At 35.1% G+C, this 14,424-nt stretch overlaps 2 protein-coding genes across 2 annotated transcripts; one reads left to right on the top strand and one right to left on the bottom strand.

The window, feature by feature from the left end:
* Positions 1 to 525: 525 nt before the first annotated feature.
* Positions 526 to 1,470, top strand: LOC122609352 (glutathione S-transferase T3-like). Its single transcript, XM_043782403.1, has one exon. It carries the CDS (start codon positions 526 to 528, stop codon positions 1,468 to 1,470), a length of 945 nt encoding a protein of 314 aa, XP_043638338.1.
* A 4,268-nt stretch (positions 1,471 to 5,738) lies between these two features.
* On the bottom strand, positions 5,739 to 12,840 carry LOC122609351 (sterol 3-beta-glucosyltransferase UGT80A2-like). The gene is made up of 14 exons (XM_043782402.1): positions 11,926 to 12,840; positions 11,527 to 11,808; positions 10,598 to 10,837; positions 9,926 to 10,037; positions 9,423 to 9,593; positions 8,942 to 9,005; positions 8,773 to 8,830; positions 8,498 to 8,675; positions 8,067 to 8,197; positions 7,588 to 7,690; positions 7,393 to 7,469; positions 6,600 to 6,647; positions 6,369 to 6,518; positions 5,739 to 6,081 (listed from the first exon to the last, which is right to left on the bottom strand). The coding sequence occupies exons 1-14, from the start codon at positions 12,838 to 12,840 to the stop codon at positions 5,917 to 5,919; spliced, it is 2,694 nt and encodes an 897-aa protein (XP_043638337.1). The 3' UTR covers positions 5,739 to 5,916.
* Between the last annotated feature and the right edge of the window lie 1,584 nt (positions 12,841 to 14,424).

Here is a 14,424-nt window from a genome sequence, read left to right as displayed (position 1 = left end):
AACGTCGATTGCACTAACTAACGATCTCAATTAGCACATAAGTCTCTAGTTAAACTCATAAATTGACCCATATGAACACATTGCACTCAATTGAACCTCAAATTGCACTTGCATATTTAATAGCTAACTAAATTGTTAGTCAAATTGTACACATAGTCAAAATGCACGATTGTTACAGTACTGACCATCATGGCATTTTGATATAATTAACTGGATTGTTGTTTTTCGGCACCTTGACGAAGAATGGTTTCTCTTAATGAAATTTAGTTGTATTAAAAGAAAATACAGCCATACAAAGTTACTGAGTATTAGGGGGAAGCTATTAGGTGAGCTAGAGGTGGCAAAATAGGACTCTGATGCAAAAAATTGGTTTGTTTTGGTTTTTATTTTTTATTTTTTTTATTGTTTGGATCCTATTGGGTGGTCCAAAAATAAAGTGCGGGTCAAAATGGATCAGACAAACTACTTCTTAAATATAACGGGTCATACTGAACATATATAAAAAAAAAAGTCAGCGACTTGCCGATGCAATCGTACTCTAACCAGCCACCACAAACACCCTTCATCCCACCACCAAATGACCCCCGTTATGCTCAATTCATGGCAGCTTATTATGCTTCACTTCCCGCTGCACAACCCCCTAATTTCTACCATGGGGGGTCGTCGTCAGCTGCACAATTTCAACAACCCGATCAACACTCGTTTCCCACACCACCATATAACCCCACCCCCACACACGAATTTGCTCCCACGCCGGAATCTGTTCCCACCCCCCAATCCATTCCTGAAGCACAACCAAAAAAGGGTCGGGTCAAAAGCATGTCCAAACGCACCAAGAAAAGCAAACAACCAAAAGAACCTGCTACAAACTCATCAAATTGGACCGAGCTTGAGATGAAAGTTCTCACTGAGTGTTGGATTAATGCTACAGAAGATCCATACGTCGGCAAAGACCAATCTGTTGATTCTTTTTGGGGGGAAATCATAGATAAGTACAATGCAAGATTCCCCAACAACCCAAGAAACCACAATCAGATAAATGGCAAGTGGAGAAAGATCAGAACAAATGTGTCAAAGTTCAACGCAATCTGGAAAGGCTATGATGGTCATCGGTGTAGTGGTGAGAACGATGCCCAAGTAATGGAGGAAGCGCGTTCAGAGTACTTCACTCAAACCAAAACTCAGTTTACCATGTACGAGTGTTGGTTGCTTGTGAAAGATAAGCCAAAGTTCTTCGCTCCATTCGGTCATGATGTTTTGGGCCGAAGCTTGCATAAAAGGAATAACGTTCTTAATGTTGTTGATAGTGAAGATGGGGAGGAGGAGGGGACCCAATTCGCGCCGGTGGACCTTGGTGATAATGACTTCTTCGGTCAGGATACTTATACGCACCCCCTACTAAGTCAAAGGCATCACGAACATCTGCTTCTTCCAATGCGGGGTCTGCTCGTTCTTCAGCTTCCGACCTAGCCACCCGACTTGACCGACTTGGGTGTAAAAGGAGGCGGTGTTGGATGAACAACAAATGTCTTTGGCTGCCATTCGTGAGGAAGAAAGGAAGCGCACCATGTATACTGCTCTTTCTTTCATGGACAAAACAGAATGTGATGATGAGGAGAAGAATTACATCAAGGAAGCCAAGAAGAAACTCATGGTGGAGTACAAAGACTTCCTTTTCGGTCCCAATTAGTTTAGGTTTAATTTAAAAAAATAAAAATGTTTTTTTTTCATTTTTAGGTTGTGTGCTTTATTTTATTGTAATTTGTTATTCTAATGAACTTGTGTGTTTTGTTATTAATTTGTGTTAATAGACTAAAAATGTATTTTATTAATAGTTTAGAGGGTTAAAAGTGTAAAGTTTGGATAAATGGGTAGAATTAAATAATTGGTGGGTCCAAGACTAATCTTTGCTGGATGAGTCCATTGGATGCATTTTGGGGGATTAGTCCCTGAAGTGTTTTTAGCTGATGTGATGCTGATAGAGACTAGTCTTAGGTGAATTCGTGGTGTCCATCGGGGAGACTCTTAGGTTACCCCCTTTAAGAAATCAACCAATCGAAATATTTTAACAAGTTAAAACTATTAGGCCTTGACTTGTGCTTTCTGCTTTGTTTATTTATTTATATTTTTCCCTTATGTTATACCTATTAATCTATTATATTTACCTAGCTTTTGTTTATTTATTTATATTTTCCCCTTATGTTATACCTATTAATCTATTATATTTACCTAGCTTTGTATTTGTATTTTAAAAAATTCTCTTAAAAAAATTTTAAGTTTATTTTTGTTGAGATTTTGAAATATGTATTCATTCTATTGTATCACTAAGATAATAACATTTATATCGCTATTTTAGTGTATATATATATACTAGGTCTTTTACCTGCACGATGTGCGGCTAATTAAAATATCGTAAAACCGGTCAACAAAAACATTAAACAACATGCATTGAATCTGGACTCGACTACACACGTTATAAAGAAAAATTATAATATATTTTCAATAAAATACATAGCAACAATGAAACTCAAAAAATATCTTAATATATATTGCTACCGGTGAGTGATTTTATAAAGTAATTATGTCCATCCGATTGAAAACTAACTTCATCAGCACCGTAAAAATACCCCCTTTTAAAGTGGACTTTATCTGATTGTTTGTTGATCAACAAAATGACATGCGCTCATTATACTTTACTTTATCCTTATCTACTGGTATGTGGTATCTATTTTGTATATGTAAAACAATAAACCTACAATTTTACATTTAGTCATGCACGTTTTCACATCTTCCTAAACAAACTCATGAGATAATCATGGGCATTTAACTTTTATGTACACAATTTCCCTCCCATTTTTTCACAAACATTCCATTATAGAAATACATACATGCCATACTTGCATAACTCGATCTACTCAGTGTTCTAAACCTTCATCAAAGTATATACTTTGAGATGTAAAAAAAATGGCTTCAAACAACTACTCAAATGATAGTATATTAGACCAACAATTCCATCGAGATCATTAAGTCACCAACCATGCTATTAAATATATATGAAAATGATAGTTTTTGTATTTTTGCAGGACGGTAATTCCCCGCCACTCTATCATGTTTGTTTGTTTTAAATTGTGTTTTTTTGCAGAAATGAACCCGATTTGATCAACTTTTGTTCTTTTTGGTTCGGAAAGTGATTTCTGATTTATATTTGAATGGTTAATGATATGGTAACGGATAATTTACAGGTTGATAATTGTATATGGGAACATATCTAAGCACACCTAAAAGCGAAATTAAAAATTGTGTTTATGGCTAATGTTTTAGATACGTAAATATCCAACTATATATATATTTCAAGTATACGTACTCAATTTGTTATAACGATGATGATAATGTGTTAAGTTCTATCACAGATTGCTAATATTTTACAGCCAGTTCGATGCAGCCTTATACACTAATACTATTATAATCTACTCATAACAGTGTGATGGATGTATATATGATGTTGTTTTACAATAGTTGAGGTCAACTTATATCTATATATTAGATAGTTTGGGATTGAGGTATATGAACCTGTCAACTCCCAACTTATCAGCCTGAATACAACATATATAAATACCATTGAGTATAATATTGTAATTGGTATAAATAATGACTACGCGACTTACATAACTCGGATCCCCAACGAAAACATAATCGAGAGATCGAGCTCCAATAGTTTGTCTAATAATATTATTTTTTCTCATTACGTTTAACATTATTGGTTCTTCCAGAAGGCAACCCAATCCACCCTCAAAACATTGCTTCTTCGAGATTCATTATCATAATGATATATGGCACCCCGTTATTTGATTTGAATGAATGACATCAACAAGGCTACATACTAAACAACCTTTAAGATGTGTTAGCTAATGATGCATTTTGCCAAATTTCCAATTCTTCTCATACAACTATCTTAGGTGATGTTTTTTATGTTAAAATGGCCTACTATCTTTCTATTTTGTTTTTCAGAGTATAGCATATGTTATATAAGTTATATAAATACTTTATTGTGCTATTTTTCATGAGCAAACAAGAAAATACTATTATGATTCATTTTATGTTGATTTGATCTATTTGGTATTATTTTTTTATTTGTCTAATGTGACATATAGATTTAGAAAAAAAAACGTAACTCGAGCTACCTGGTATTTTACTATTATATATGGACTATGATAATTTATATAAAGATAAGCTTCAATCTATTTACATATCTTTTCATTTTTTTATATTTCTTTGTCGTTTAACTTTATATTGATTTGGTTGTTTAGTCTCAATTTTTTATTGTCATATATATAACTTATAAATTTAGTTTAATAACCATAACACGGGCAACATACGGGTACTTTTTTTCTTTCAATTATTGTACATTATTTAATATATCCAAGCTATGAAAAATTGTAAATATTTCAAATGGTAGACAAAATTTTTTTAACACTTTCCATCATAACTCAGTGGTTGAGCACCAGCTTTACAATTTGGAAGTCTCGAGTTCGAGACATGAGAAAGACATTTGAAAGAATTTTACAATAAAGTCCTCAAATGAAGCAGGTTTGATTCCTGCAGAGGAGGCAGAGTTTTATCTCAATTAAATATTGTGCATTCGGACGGTTTAGTTGGGAGTTTCTCCTCCTACTAAGTATTGGTTTAGTTGGAATACCAGATTACAACTGCTATTTAGTTGTATCAATTGAAATGTAAGTTATAAAATACCGTTTTTAAGTGTAACCCGATCTACGCACGGGTATTGTTCTAGTTGTATGTATGTCAAAATGGTAATCGATTTTTATAAATGATTATATATAAACAAAAAAGACAACCAAATTACATACATAAAAATCTAAAAACAACCCCACACTTATTTTAATAAAATAAAAAGTTAGATAAATAAAATTTCTATTTCTAATATACATTGTATTATACGTAGGTCCATGTTTCAATAATCAAAGTAGCTATCGATGATTCATTTAATTACACGTGATCTTCAATTTTGGTTAGAAAAAAGAACCAAATTTTTAGCTAAAATAAATAGATTTTAATACCTATATAGCATTAAAAATTAGATAAGTCATTACTTTTTAATAATTAAAATAAATTTCTTTTAAGAATAGAAAAATATTATTAAAAAATATGTGGAGATACCACATAAGATTTATCCTATGTGGCAATGTTATAAGATAACTTTAAGTTGAGTATGCCTTAGAATCGTTCAGATTCCTACTGTTTTAATAATTATATAAATATAAATATATATATAACAACAATTTTTCTTATACTCACAAATCATGTATGAGACATATTCGATCCCTCTTTATGATACAATCTTTATAGCTACTGTACATCATATATATATATATATATATATCTACACATTATATACCAACTTTATTCTGTTGTCTCAATAAAAAAGACCTTACTAAGAAAACCCAGTGAGATAAAGCTTAGCTAAAGAAATAGAGTGCAATGTGTATAACCGGTATTCCGGTGGCCATTTCTGAATTCTTATTAGGTTGTCCCAAGATGTTTACCTACCCGGCCTCATTCAGACCTTTAGGCATGCATCTGTGTGTGCGAGTAATAAAATGTATATGCAATAAGCAAAGAATATAGTAATAATAGACCGTGGGAGAGAGATAGAAAACGTTAATTTTCTTTTTATGGAGAAACAAATGTACAGGTAATGCAATGTTCTTAAGGTTCAACAGAAATCACAGACATGTGCATGTAGAAGATCATTTGTCTACTTACATCAAACAAATGACATTAAGAACATTATGTATCAACCATAGGTATAGGTATTAATGTATTATACATACAAAAGTTTTTTAATTTTTATATTACCTAGATATGGTGTTAGATAACAAATGACATGAAACACTTTCACTTCCCCATCCACCGCCCAATCCACCCCGATGACGAGGGAGGGGGGTTAGGGTCGGTATCAGATGTGTTTTGTGGAAGATGTCGTAAAAACGCTTTCACTGCCCCGTCCACCCCGTCCTCATTCTCCATGGCCTTCGCAAGTTCCACAACTCGTTCCTTCACCTACAATAACGTATCCCTAATCATTTTGGTACCCTACTTTTAACCTTTTTTCACTCTTCAAACATTTAAGTATCTAGACGGATACTAGTTTAAAATTCAAAATATACAGAAAAGAGAAGTGTCAGTTCAACCCAACCCCGCCAGACTCAAGTTAATATGTTGCCTGTTTTGACTTGTTACCCGACCCACCTGATTTGACAATTGTTACCACCTCTAGTTGTAAAGCAAAACTTCAAAACGGTATCAAGGACAACAAAATTAGGGCAAATTTAAATAACATTGATTACCTTGGGGTCTAGCATGAACTTGATTGCATCAATCAACTTGGGAAGCGTAAATTCATCAACTGGTATTGGCGGAGGACCCACGCCTCTTGCATGAATTCGTTCTCCCCAAAAGGGTTGATCTCCAAAGAACGATATGACTGTAGTCGGGCACTTGATTGCAATAAAAGTGAAAATTCAAAAACATATAAACAGAGAAACAAAAGATGCAATGAGCTTTTATAAGATCATTACCGCAGCTTTAAGACCCTCGGCTGTTGTTCCAGCGCCTCCATGGTGGACCTGGATACATAAACATAAATGAAGTTATTGATTAAGGGGAGCACTGATAAGAATTCAAGTCCTACTAAACAAAACACCGCTTCATAGACAGACTCTCTTCTTCATGATACCTTACTGATCCTCAATTGGTTGTCATTATAATCAAGCATGGTCCCCAATTGTTTCCAATCCATACTTGGAGGCTTCTATGACTACGGGGAACTGAGAAGCTTCCCAAACCGAAAGTGACCCTAATATAAGACTTAGACGTTGCAATTTCAACTTATTTTCATATGTCAATTCAGCTTGCATATTATTGGCAATGTACCAAACACGCAAAACCGAAAACTAAACTATTAAAAGAACAGGTCAAATGGGTCATAGCTGCCTAGTATATTGAAATGCTTACAGCGTCGAGACCAGTTTATCTGACCAATTAGACAACTGCTCCAAACTTCTGCTGTATATATGGACTTGGTCTCATACCCCACTTGTAAATTTTCCCACCCCGCATTGGGAGTCTTTGGGCATTGGAATATTATAGTTTCTGTAATCGTATCTACAAACTCACATATCTACAAGTTGTCAAATGGTTGTCAGGTCAGTCACACCCACTTGTTTTGACTGCACTTAAAGTTACCCACCAGAACCCATTACCAAACCCTCTGGTTTTGCCATCTTTAATACGCTAAATCAGAATGGACCTTGGTCAAATAAGCACACTATAAGCGACACTAAGAGTGAACAAACAAGATACAATCCTCACCACAGATGCACATTGCAAGAAAAGCCAGTCATGAGGAACGTTGTCCAATGAGTATATATGATCCTTAGATTCTGCCACTGGAGTAAAGAAAGGTTGACCAAAATAGTTTGATTCAGGGGAGAGGTCTAAACAGCCTTAGTAAGAAACATATGAAGTCAAAGATACATCCAAAAATACAGGAACAAAGAAACTTACAGTTGCCAAGACCACCCCAGCCTTTGTTGATAATACCCCTTTGTCCAGTCGTTTCTAGCGCTTTAACAATTATTTCTGTCATTTTCTCAGGCTCTTGAACTGGCTAAAATAGAAATAGATAATTATAGGAAAATAAAACACTGTCAGGAATGAGTATATAAGAAAGACAGTATCTGTCATTGGGGGGTTTGCAATTAAATGCGGAAATGATTTTCTCACATGTTATTCCTTTTATCAATCTTTTCTACTTATTACAAGTTACAAAGGGCTGGCAAGTATTTCACCACAAGTTGCTAATGGGCCAACATGATCCCACCCGTACTAGAGAATGACGTGCTTCAAATTTATACATGGCTTGACTCCTTATCCAACCCGCCACCTTGCCACCCATTTTTGGAACATAATAAATGCATAAGTTAACAGCTTCTTCGGGGACACGAAAACAACAAAGCTACAAGAGAAGGCATGAAGGGACTCACGAGACTACCAAACCCAAAGTAGATAGGCTTTGGACCAGCCATAAGCCATCTTACGAGTTCCTCGGGAGGTTCATAGTTTGAAGCAAGATCAAGGAAACAAAATCCAACCACGTCAATTGTAGGTCCCCAATCTGCAAATGAAAAAATCAAATCATTCTTAAGTTGGAGAATAGATATAGACCAGACCTGAAAGGCTGAAACTTATGTATTTGTTGCATGAATCATCCCACCTCATAAGTGGTAACATGAAACAAGCATAAGGAATAGAAGAGGGTCCAAAGCCTAAATACATGCAGTTTTGGTCACTGGGCCAATCTCATGAGCATTTGATACTGTTGAGACTTCTGTTAAATGTCTATCTTGGGCTAAAAGTGGATATTGTCAAACAGGCTTAAAAAAATTAAAGTTACTGGAATATGTATGTAATGTACCTTTTGGTTTTGGAACAAGATGAGGACTCCATATATATCCATGTGGTATATTAGCTTCTGAGCCTTGCGAACCACTTAAATATGTGACTGGCGGCAACTTCAGTTTTTTCTTTCGAAGATCATTTATTATGTCCCGGATTCCAATCCAAATTAAAGAATCAACAGTTTGATATGACAACTGCATTATTATTATTTTATACAAATCAGATATAGGCTGAGTCGCTGAGAAGACAAAAACATGAACCTAGAATGGAATGACCAATATGTGAACTTACTCTATATCCAGCTGATTGCTTGACACGGGATAGGGGATGAGGAAATTCACTAGTGGGCCTGGTTCGAAGAAAAAGGCAAAGCCAGGAGAGATGCTGATAATTAGACATTGAATTTTATGTTCATTTGAAGGAACTTTTAATAATAACTTTTAACCTAGAAAAGACTTACGTCCAAGGCATTGTAAAAAAAATATGAATGGGTATTTTCAGTGCCTCTGCAACATGTGTCTGTCCTGAAACAGTCATTTTCAAGTTAATCAGTAAATCCAGATAGAAAACATGTGGTCTGAAAATGAATTTTGCACAATGCAGGGCTTGTAAATAAAGGAAACACGGGGAGATGAAAATTAGATGTGGCCCAAGCAAGGCATGGAAGACAACTTATATGTTATATCTAAAAGAGGGGCCTATCAATAAAATTAATTAGTGCTTCTGATGTCCAGCATACATGCTGGAAATGTAAACCTTCACTATAGATACTTGCATAAATCATTGAAGTCAAAAGGCATGGATAAAATCATGTTCTGCACATATTAATCATAAGGAAAGAGATGAACAAAATACAGAATTACTTAAATGCAACCGACTTCAAATCGATGATACTGTATGAGGAACAATTACAGCACTTAAAATGATATTTCAACACTCACCATATGCTGGGGGATTGGCAATAATTGCATCTGCTTTAAACGGGATGTTACTATCAAGATCAGGCTCTTTACATGCCGGAAGTAATGAATATATTATCTCCTTCATCTGACTTCTCTGAACAAAAATCTCAGAAGGACCTGAAGGCAAGAACCCTTTTCTCTTAACCATGACTGCATGACAATAACATGTAAAAGGGGAATAGTTAAATGTATGTAGCCACATTCTCATTTATTACACCCGTGACTGCTCCCTATGTAAGCCTGCTGTTTAAGCATTGACCTTATATAGCAGGTTCACATAGTATACATAGCTAGAAGCATGATCAGAACAAGCACATGGACCAAACATCTTTTTTCAGCTTGACAAAACAGATTCATGCAAGTAGATAAAACATCTTTAATTGTTTTAACCACAAGATTTAACAGATGATGAAAGCAGAGTGTTGTTAAATTTAAGTTACGATATCAAGTTTCATGTTGAAAAGGAAACAATAAAGGCGTACATTCAGCAAGAACTTTAGGATCTCCGCCAAGGGGATAGAACTCTAATCCTGCGGTCAACACAAATTCCTTGAAGTTTGAATGGGTTGATAGCCTAACACGATGGCCATACATCTGAAATAAAATTAAAAAAGCAGAATCATTTATGAATCATCGTAAACGTGCAAATTTACTATGGATCCTCAATTCACTGACCATAAATGTTTAGAGTTTACTTTCATGTGTTACTACCGGCAACAAAAGAAATAAAATTGAAACACGTAGACGGGAGTTTGGACCTGATTCCCATTTCTGATTCTATCACATTACACTGCCTCGACAAGCAAAATATAAATTTTTTTGTGTAACCTGGTATCTGAAATTTTTAAGAAAGCAAATAAAATTGCCACATCAGTTTTTTTTTAATGTCAGTGTCACGGTACTTTTAAGGATCATGCTTAATGAGTTGTGACACTCGTGACTTATTTTTCATAGATGATCACAATACAATGCCAATTTGAAGTTTAAAATCAGTAGGGTGAGGTTGAACAGTTGAAGGTTCTGATTAATTCTTATACTCGAGATAAGAAGTTGTGTGTGACCAGACCAATTACACATATAGAACATAACCTTTCAGTCTTCACGAAGTTCAAAATCCATACTATATGATGATAAAGAGAGAAAAAAATGGAGACCTGCAAACGCTTTCCGATTGCAACAAATGGTTGCACATCACCACGGTTTCCAACTACAAGCATTACTATCTGTAATGGTGGAGAATATTGAGGTTCCGTTGAGTCAACAAAATCCTCATTGGCTAAATACTGATCTTCCCCAGCTCCAACCCTGTGCGCCCTAGGCTCGACATCTGCAGGTATTTCGAATTCTACCATTCCGTCCTCATTTACAGTAGCAATTCTGTTCAACAATTTGAGCTGCAATGTTTTTAATGTTCACCAGAAATCACAGACATGTACATGTAGAAGATCAAGTGGCTACATCAAACAAATGACATCTAGAACATTATGTATCAATCATAGGTATTATACAGATAAAAATCTTCAACTTTAATTTTTTCTAGATGGAGAAGACAACAAATGACATGAAACTATTACTTCTCTTCATTTAGTATTTATAGATAGATGGTACGTGCCAGTCTCAAACTGAAGTTTTCTTTAATTTTTCTATTTAGTTGAACGTGGAACTAATCAATGGATATATAGGCAAAAACTCGAGTGAGATAGAGCCGAGAAATTATTAATAAAATATTCTAGGGAGTATGAGAGTCCTAGGCTTATGAATAACGCTAAAAGAGAATTGAATGCCTTATTCAATGTGTTTCTGTTCAGTCACCAGTAGGCTTACGAATAACGCTAAAAAAGAATTGAATGCCTTATTCAATAACATATGAGAATCCTAGGGAATTGAGAAGGAAAACATCAAATAAGCGCTTACTCCTTTTCTAGTGTTCCCTCAGGCTTGAGCAAGATTTCTGAATATGTGGGGTGAGATTAAGATATATAGTTATATGTGATCCTACCATCTAATATGAATTTATTCTGCTGAAGAGTCTAAATAAATACATATACATAGAACTCGGTATAGGTGTGTGGAAGCAACATACCTTTTGATGAACAGATAACTTCTGATCAAATATCTGAGACGCTTCTTCCACAAGTATATTGGTACGTTTAGGCCTTTCAGTTTTCGACTTTTCCAGCCTATGATGACTGGAAGGTGAGTCTAATTTGTCGAAACTTGATACATCAGATGACATTTTACGCAGTTTAAGTTGACTGGAAGATGACTCTAACTTATCAGAACCTGAAGATGCTGATGGTATATTATTCACTCTAGGTACGCTCCCACCACCTGCAAAAAGCTCCGTCGGGACAACAAAATCCAACTGCAAACATCCATACCATACGCTATTGCTAAATTCCAAAATAAAGTACTACTACTGTATATTAATATCATGAATCCAACTTGTTTGGAAAGATATGGAGATCTAGATAGAACGTACTTGATAAGTAAGTGTAGATGTAAGCTCTTGCACGATTCTACCCATTGTTGGTCGTGCTGCACGGTCTAACTGCAAACATTGATACGCTATTGCCGAAAACCTTTCTAAACACTTTGGAGAAATATTATCCTGTAGACCAATGTGAATAATGGTATCCATTTTCTTTTCATCGTAGCATTTCCGTGACAATGCCGCCAGATTTCTGCGAATATCATCATAATTTGGTAGTACACATGGTCTTCCACATAGAACTTCGAACAAAACCACACCAAAAGAATAAACGTCAGATTCTTTTGTCAAAAAGCTTGTTTGTACATATAAGGGATCACAATACCCCATTGTACCTACTGCATTTGAAATAAGAAAAGTAAATTGCTGGTTAGCAGGACCTAGTTTGGACAAACCAAAGTCTGCTATTTTAGGTCTCCAATTCTGATCCAACAATATATTTGCACTTCTGATATCCCGATGTAAGACTCTTTGCTGACTCCCCTCCACAGGTTCATGAAGGTATTGTAGTCCCATTGCAGCCCCTAGGCATATTGAAAGGCGTTGATACCAAGACAAATCAACGCTATTTAAGTACAAGTCGAGACTCTTGTTAGATAGATACTCATAGACAAGGATATTCTCACCACCCTCGTCACAAAAGCCTATAAGGGAGACAATATTTTCGTGTTTGTATTGAGAAAGCATCAATATCTCTTGCCAAAACTCAGTGGCTCCTTGTTCTAATGATTTATCCAAACGCTTTATAGCAACCATGTTGAGCACGCCAGATAAGAGAATTTCTCCTTTATAAACTTTCCCGAAACCACCACTCCCGATACAGTTAATTTCCGTGAAATTGTCGGTGGCTGATTCTATAACTTGGAGTGAAATTTTGAGATGTTGGAACTCTTTAATGAAAGTCATTATTTTAGTGATCAGAACAAAGGAGTATAAGATGAAGAAGTGACAAGATTAAGAAATCAAATATGTAATGTGTTTTCTATCCTGCTTATTACAAGGTGGCAGTGGCAGGTGGCTGATATTATAAATTTTGAGGGTAATGGGGGGAACATTGATATTATATTTGTATAAGTCAACTATTTATAAAAGTCAACTCTTTATGGAAACATTTTAAAAGTTTCCCTTTCTGTTTCATGGTGTCTTACTGTCTTTCGATATATTCAAGATCGAGCACTAAAAAGGGGCAATGGTTTCCAGATACACAACTAGCTAGTAGGTGGCTAGGATTTCCTTACTTCTTTGGGCTGAGACCTATAAAATACTTCAAGTTGATTGGGATATATTATATATATTTGCAGAAATTTAATACTTTAACTTGATGAAGGGCCAGGACCACCCTGTTTCTAAGCTGTATCTATCTCAAGCTGGATCCATCTTTGGTGGGATGAAGGGCTCACCTAAGAAAAAAGAAAACGTGAAGTGTATATTGTTGCAGTTAATTAAAGTTTAAATGTCTGGGTCTTGTTGTAAAAAAACCTAGCGCCATAACTTGTTGTTCGTTTGTAACTAATTTCATGTGAAATCAATGCCATATATATGTATACTAGCTTAAGCACCTTGGTCATACCCGGGCAGTATTAAAATAACGGATTATATTTATAGTGATTGTGATGTAAAAGTTAAAGGTAAAAACACAACACAACTAACTGTGTAATCTTTTCCTGTATGTTGTAACATTCATCTTTTCCGAAGCTGCATATTCCATCTTTTAACACTTACTTCAAATCATGTATTTTGTCTTTGAATTTATAGGTTATTTAGAAGGAGCAAACGCTTCTCAAATATGATATGAGTTATTGGCAGATCCAAAATTTCCCATGAGCCATTTTATACACTATTTACCAAATGACCTGAGCACTTCAATTCGGCATAAGGCATCCATGTTTGTTTACAATAAAAATGGAATATAAACATGATATATTCTTTACAGAAAAAACACAAAAACCAAAGAGCAACATATATGCAAACTTGTAGTTGTCTCAACTGATCATAACACACATGAAAAATCATTAATTGGTCATTTTAAAGATAAAAGTAGAAAAATCTGTAAGCCAATAGAAAACGGTGTGCGATAAGCGAATCGAAACCTTTGTGTCAACTTTCTTTATATGTTTCATATAACAAAGCAATGTTTGTGAATAATGGTCGACAATAAAGTCAAATACCAACTTGATCAGAGCTCATCTACAGAAACAGTCACTAAAAAAACTAACCTCTTTGGAATCAGCATCTGGTGGTGCAATGTATCGATTTATCAGCACTCCCACTAATCACATACATCTTCACATTGCGTAAAATCATTATTCACCACATAAAAATACCCATGTGGCAATGTCTACACCTTGGCATCCTTTATATCCAACCTCTCCCAAAATGATTAAATGCAAATGTAACCTACATATCACACGCACAAACTTAAAAACCGCAAAATCTACTGATCAAAATACACACACACACACAAAAAGTTCTGTACGACACAACGAAAAA

Source organism: Erigeron canadensis, chromosome 7, assembly GCF_010389155.1.
Source record: "Erigeron canadensis isolate Cc75 chromosome 7, C_canadensis_v1, whole genome shotgun sequence".
In the NCBI taxonomy this organism is placed as follows: domain Eukaryota; kingdom Viridiplantae; phylum Streptophyta; class Magnoliopsida; order Asterales; family Asteraceae; genus Erigeron; species Erigeron canadensis.
This window is presented reverse-complemented; position numbering and strand designations above follow the sequence as displayed.

Excerpts from the sequence above, each read along its gene's own strand:
- LOC122609352 (XM_043782403.1), top strand. The coding sequence starts at position 526 with ATGCAATCGTACTCTAACCAGCCACCACAAACACCCTTCATCCCACCA.
- LOC122609351 (XM_043782402.1), bottom strand. The coding sequence starts at position 12,840 with ATGACTTTCATTAAAGAGTTCCAACATCTCAAAATTTCACTCCAAGTT. Across the intron at positions 10,838-11,526 it reads AGTTATCTGTTCATCAAAAG|CTCAAATTGTTGAACAGAAT; the intron begins GTATGTTGCTTC and ends AAAACATTGCAG. Across the intron at positions 8,198-8,497 it reads TCTTGTTCCAAAACCAAAAG|ATTGGGGACCTACAATTGAC; the intron begins GTACATTACATA and ends TTTCATTTGCAG.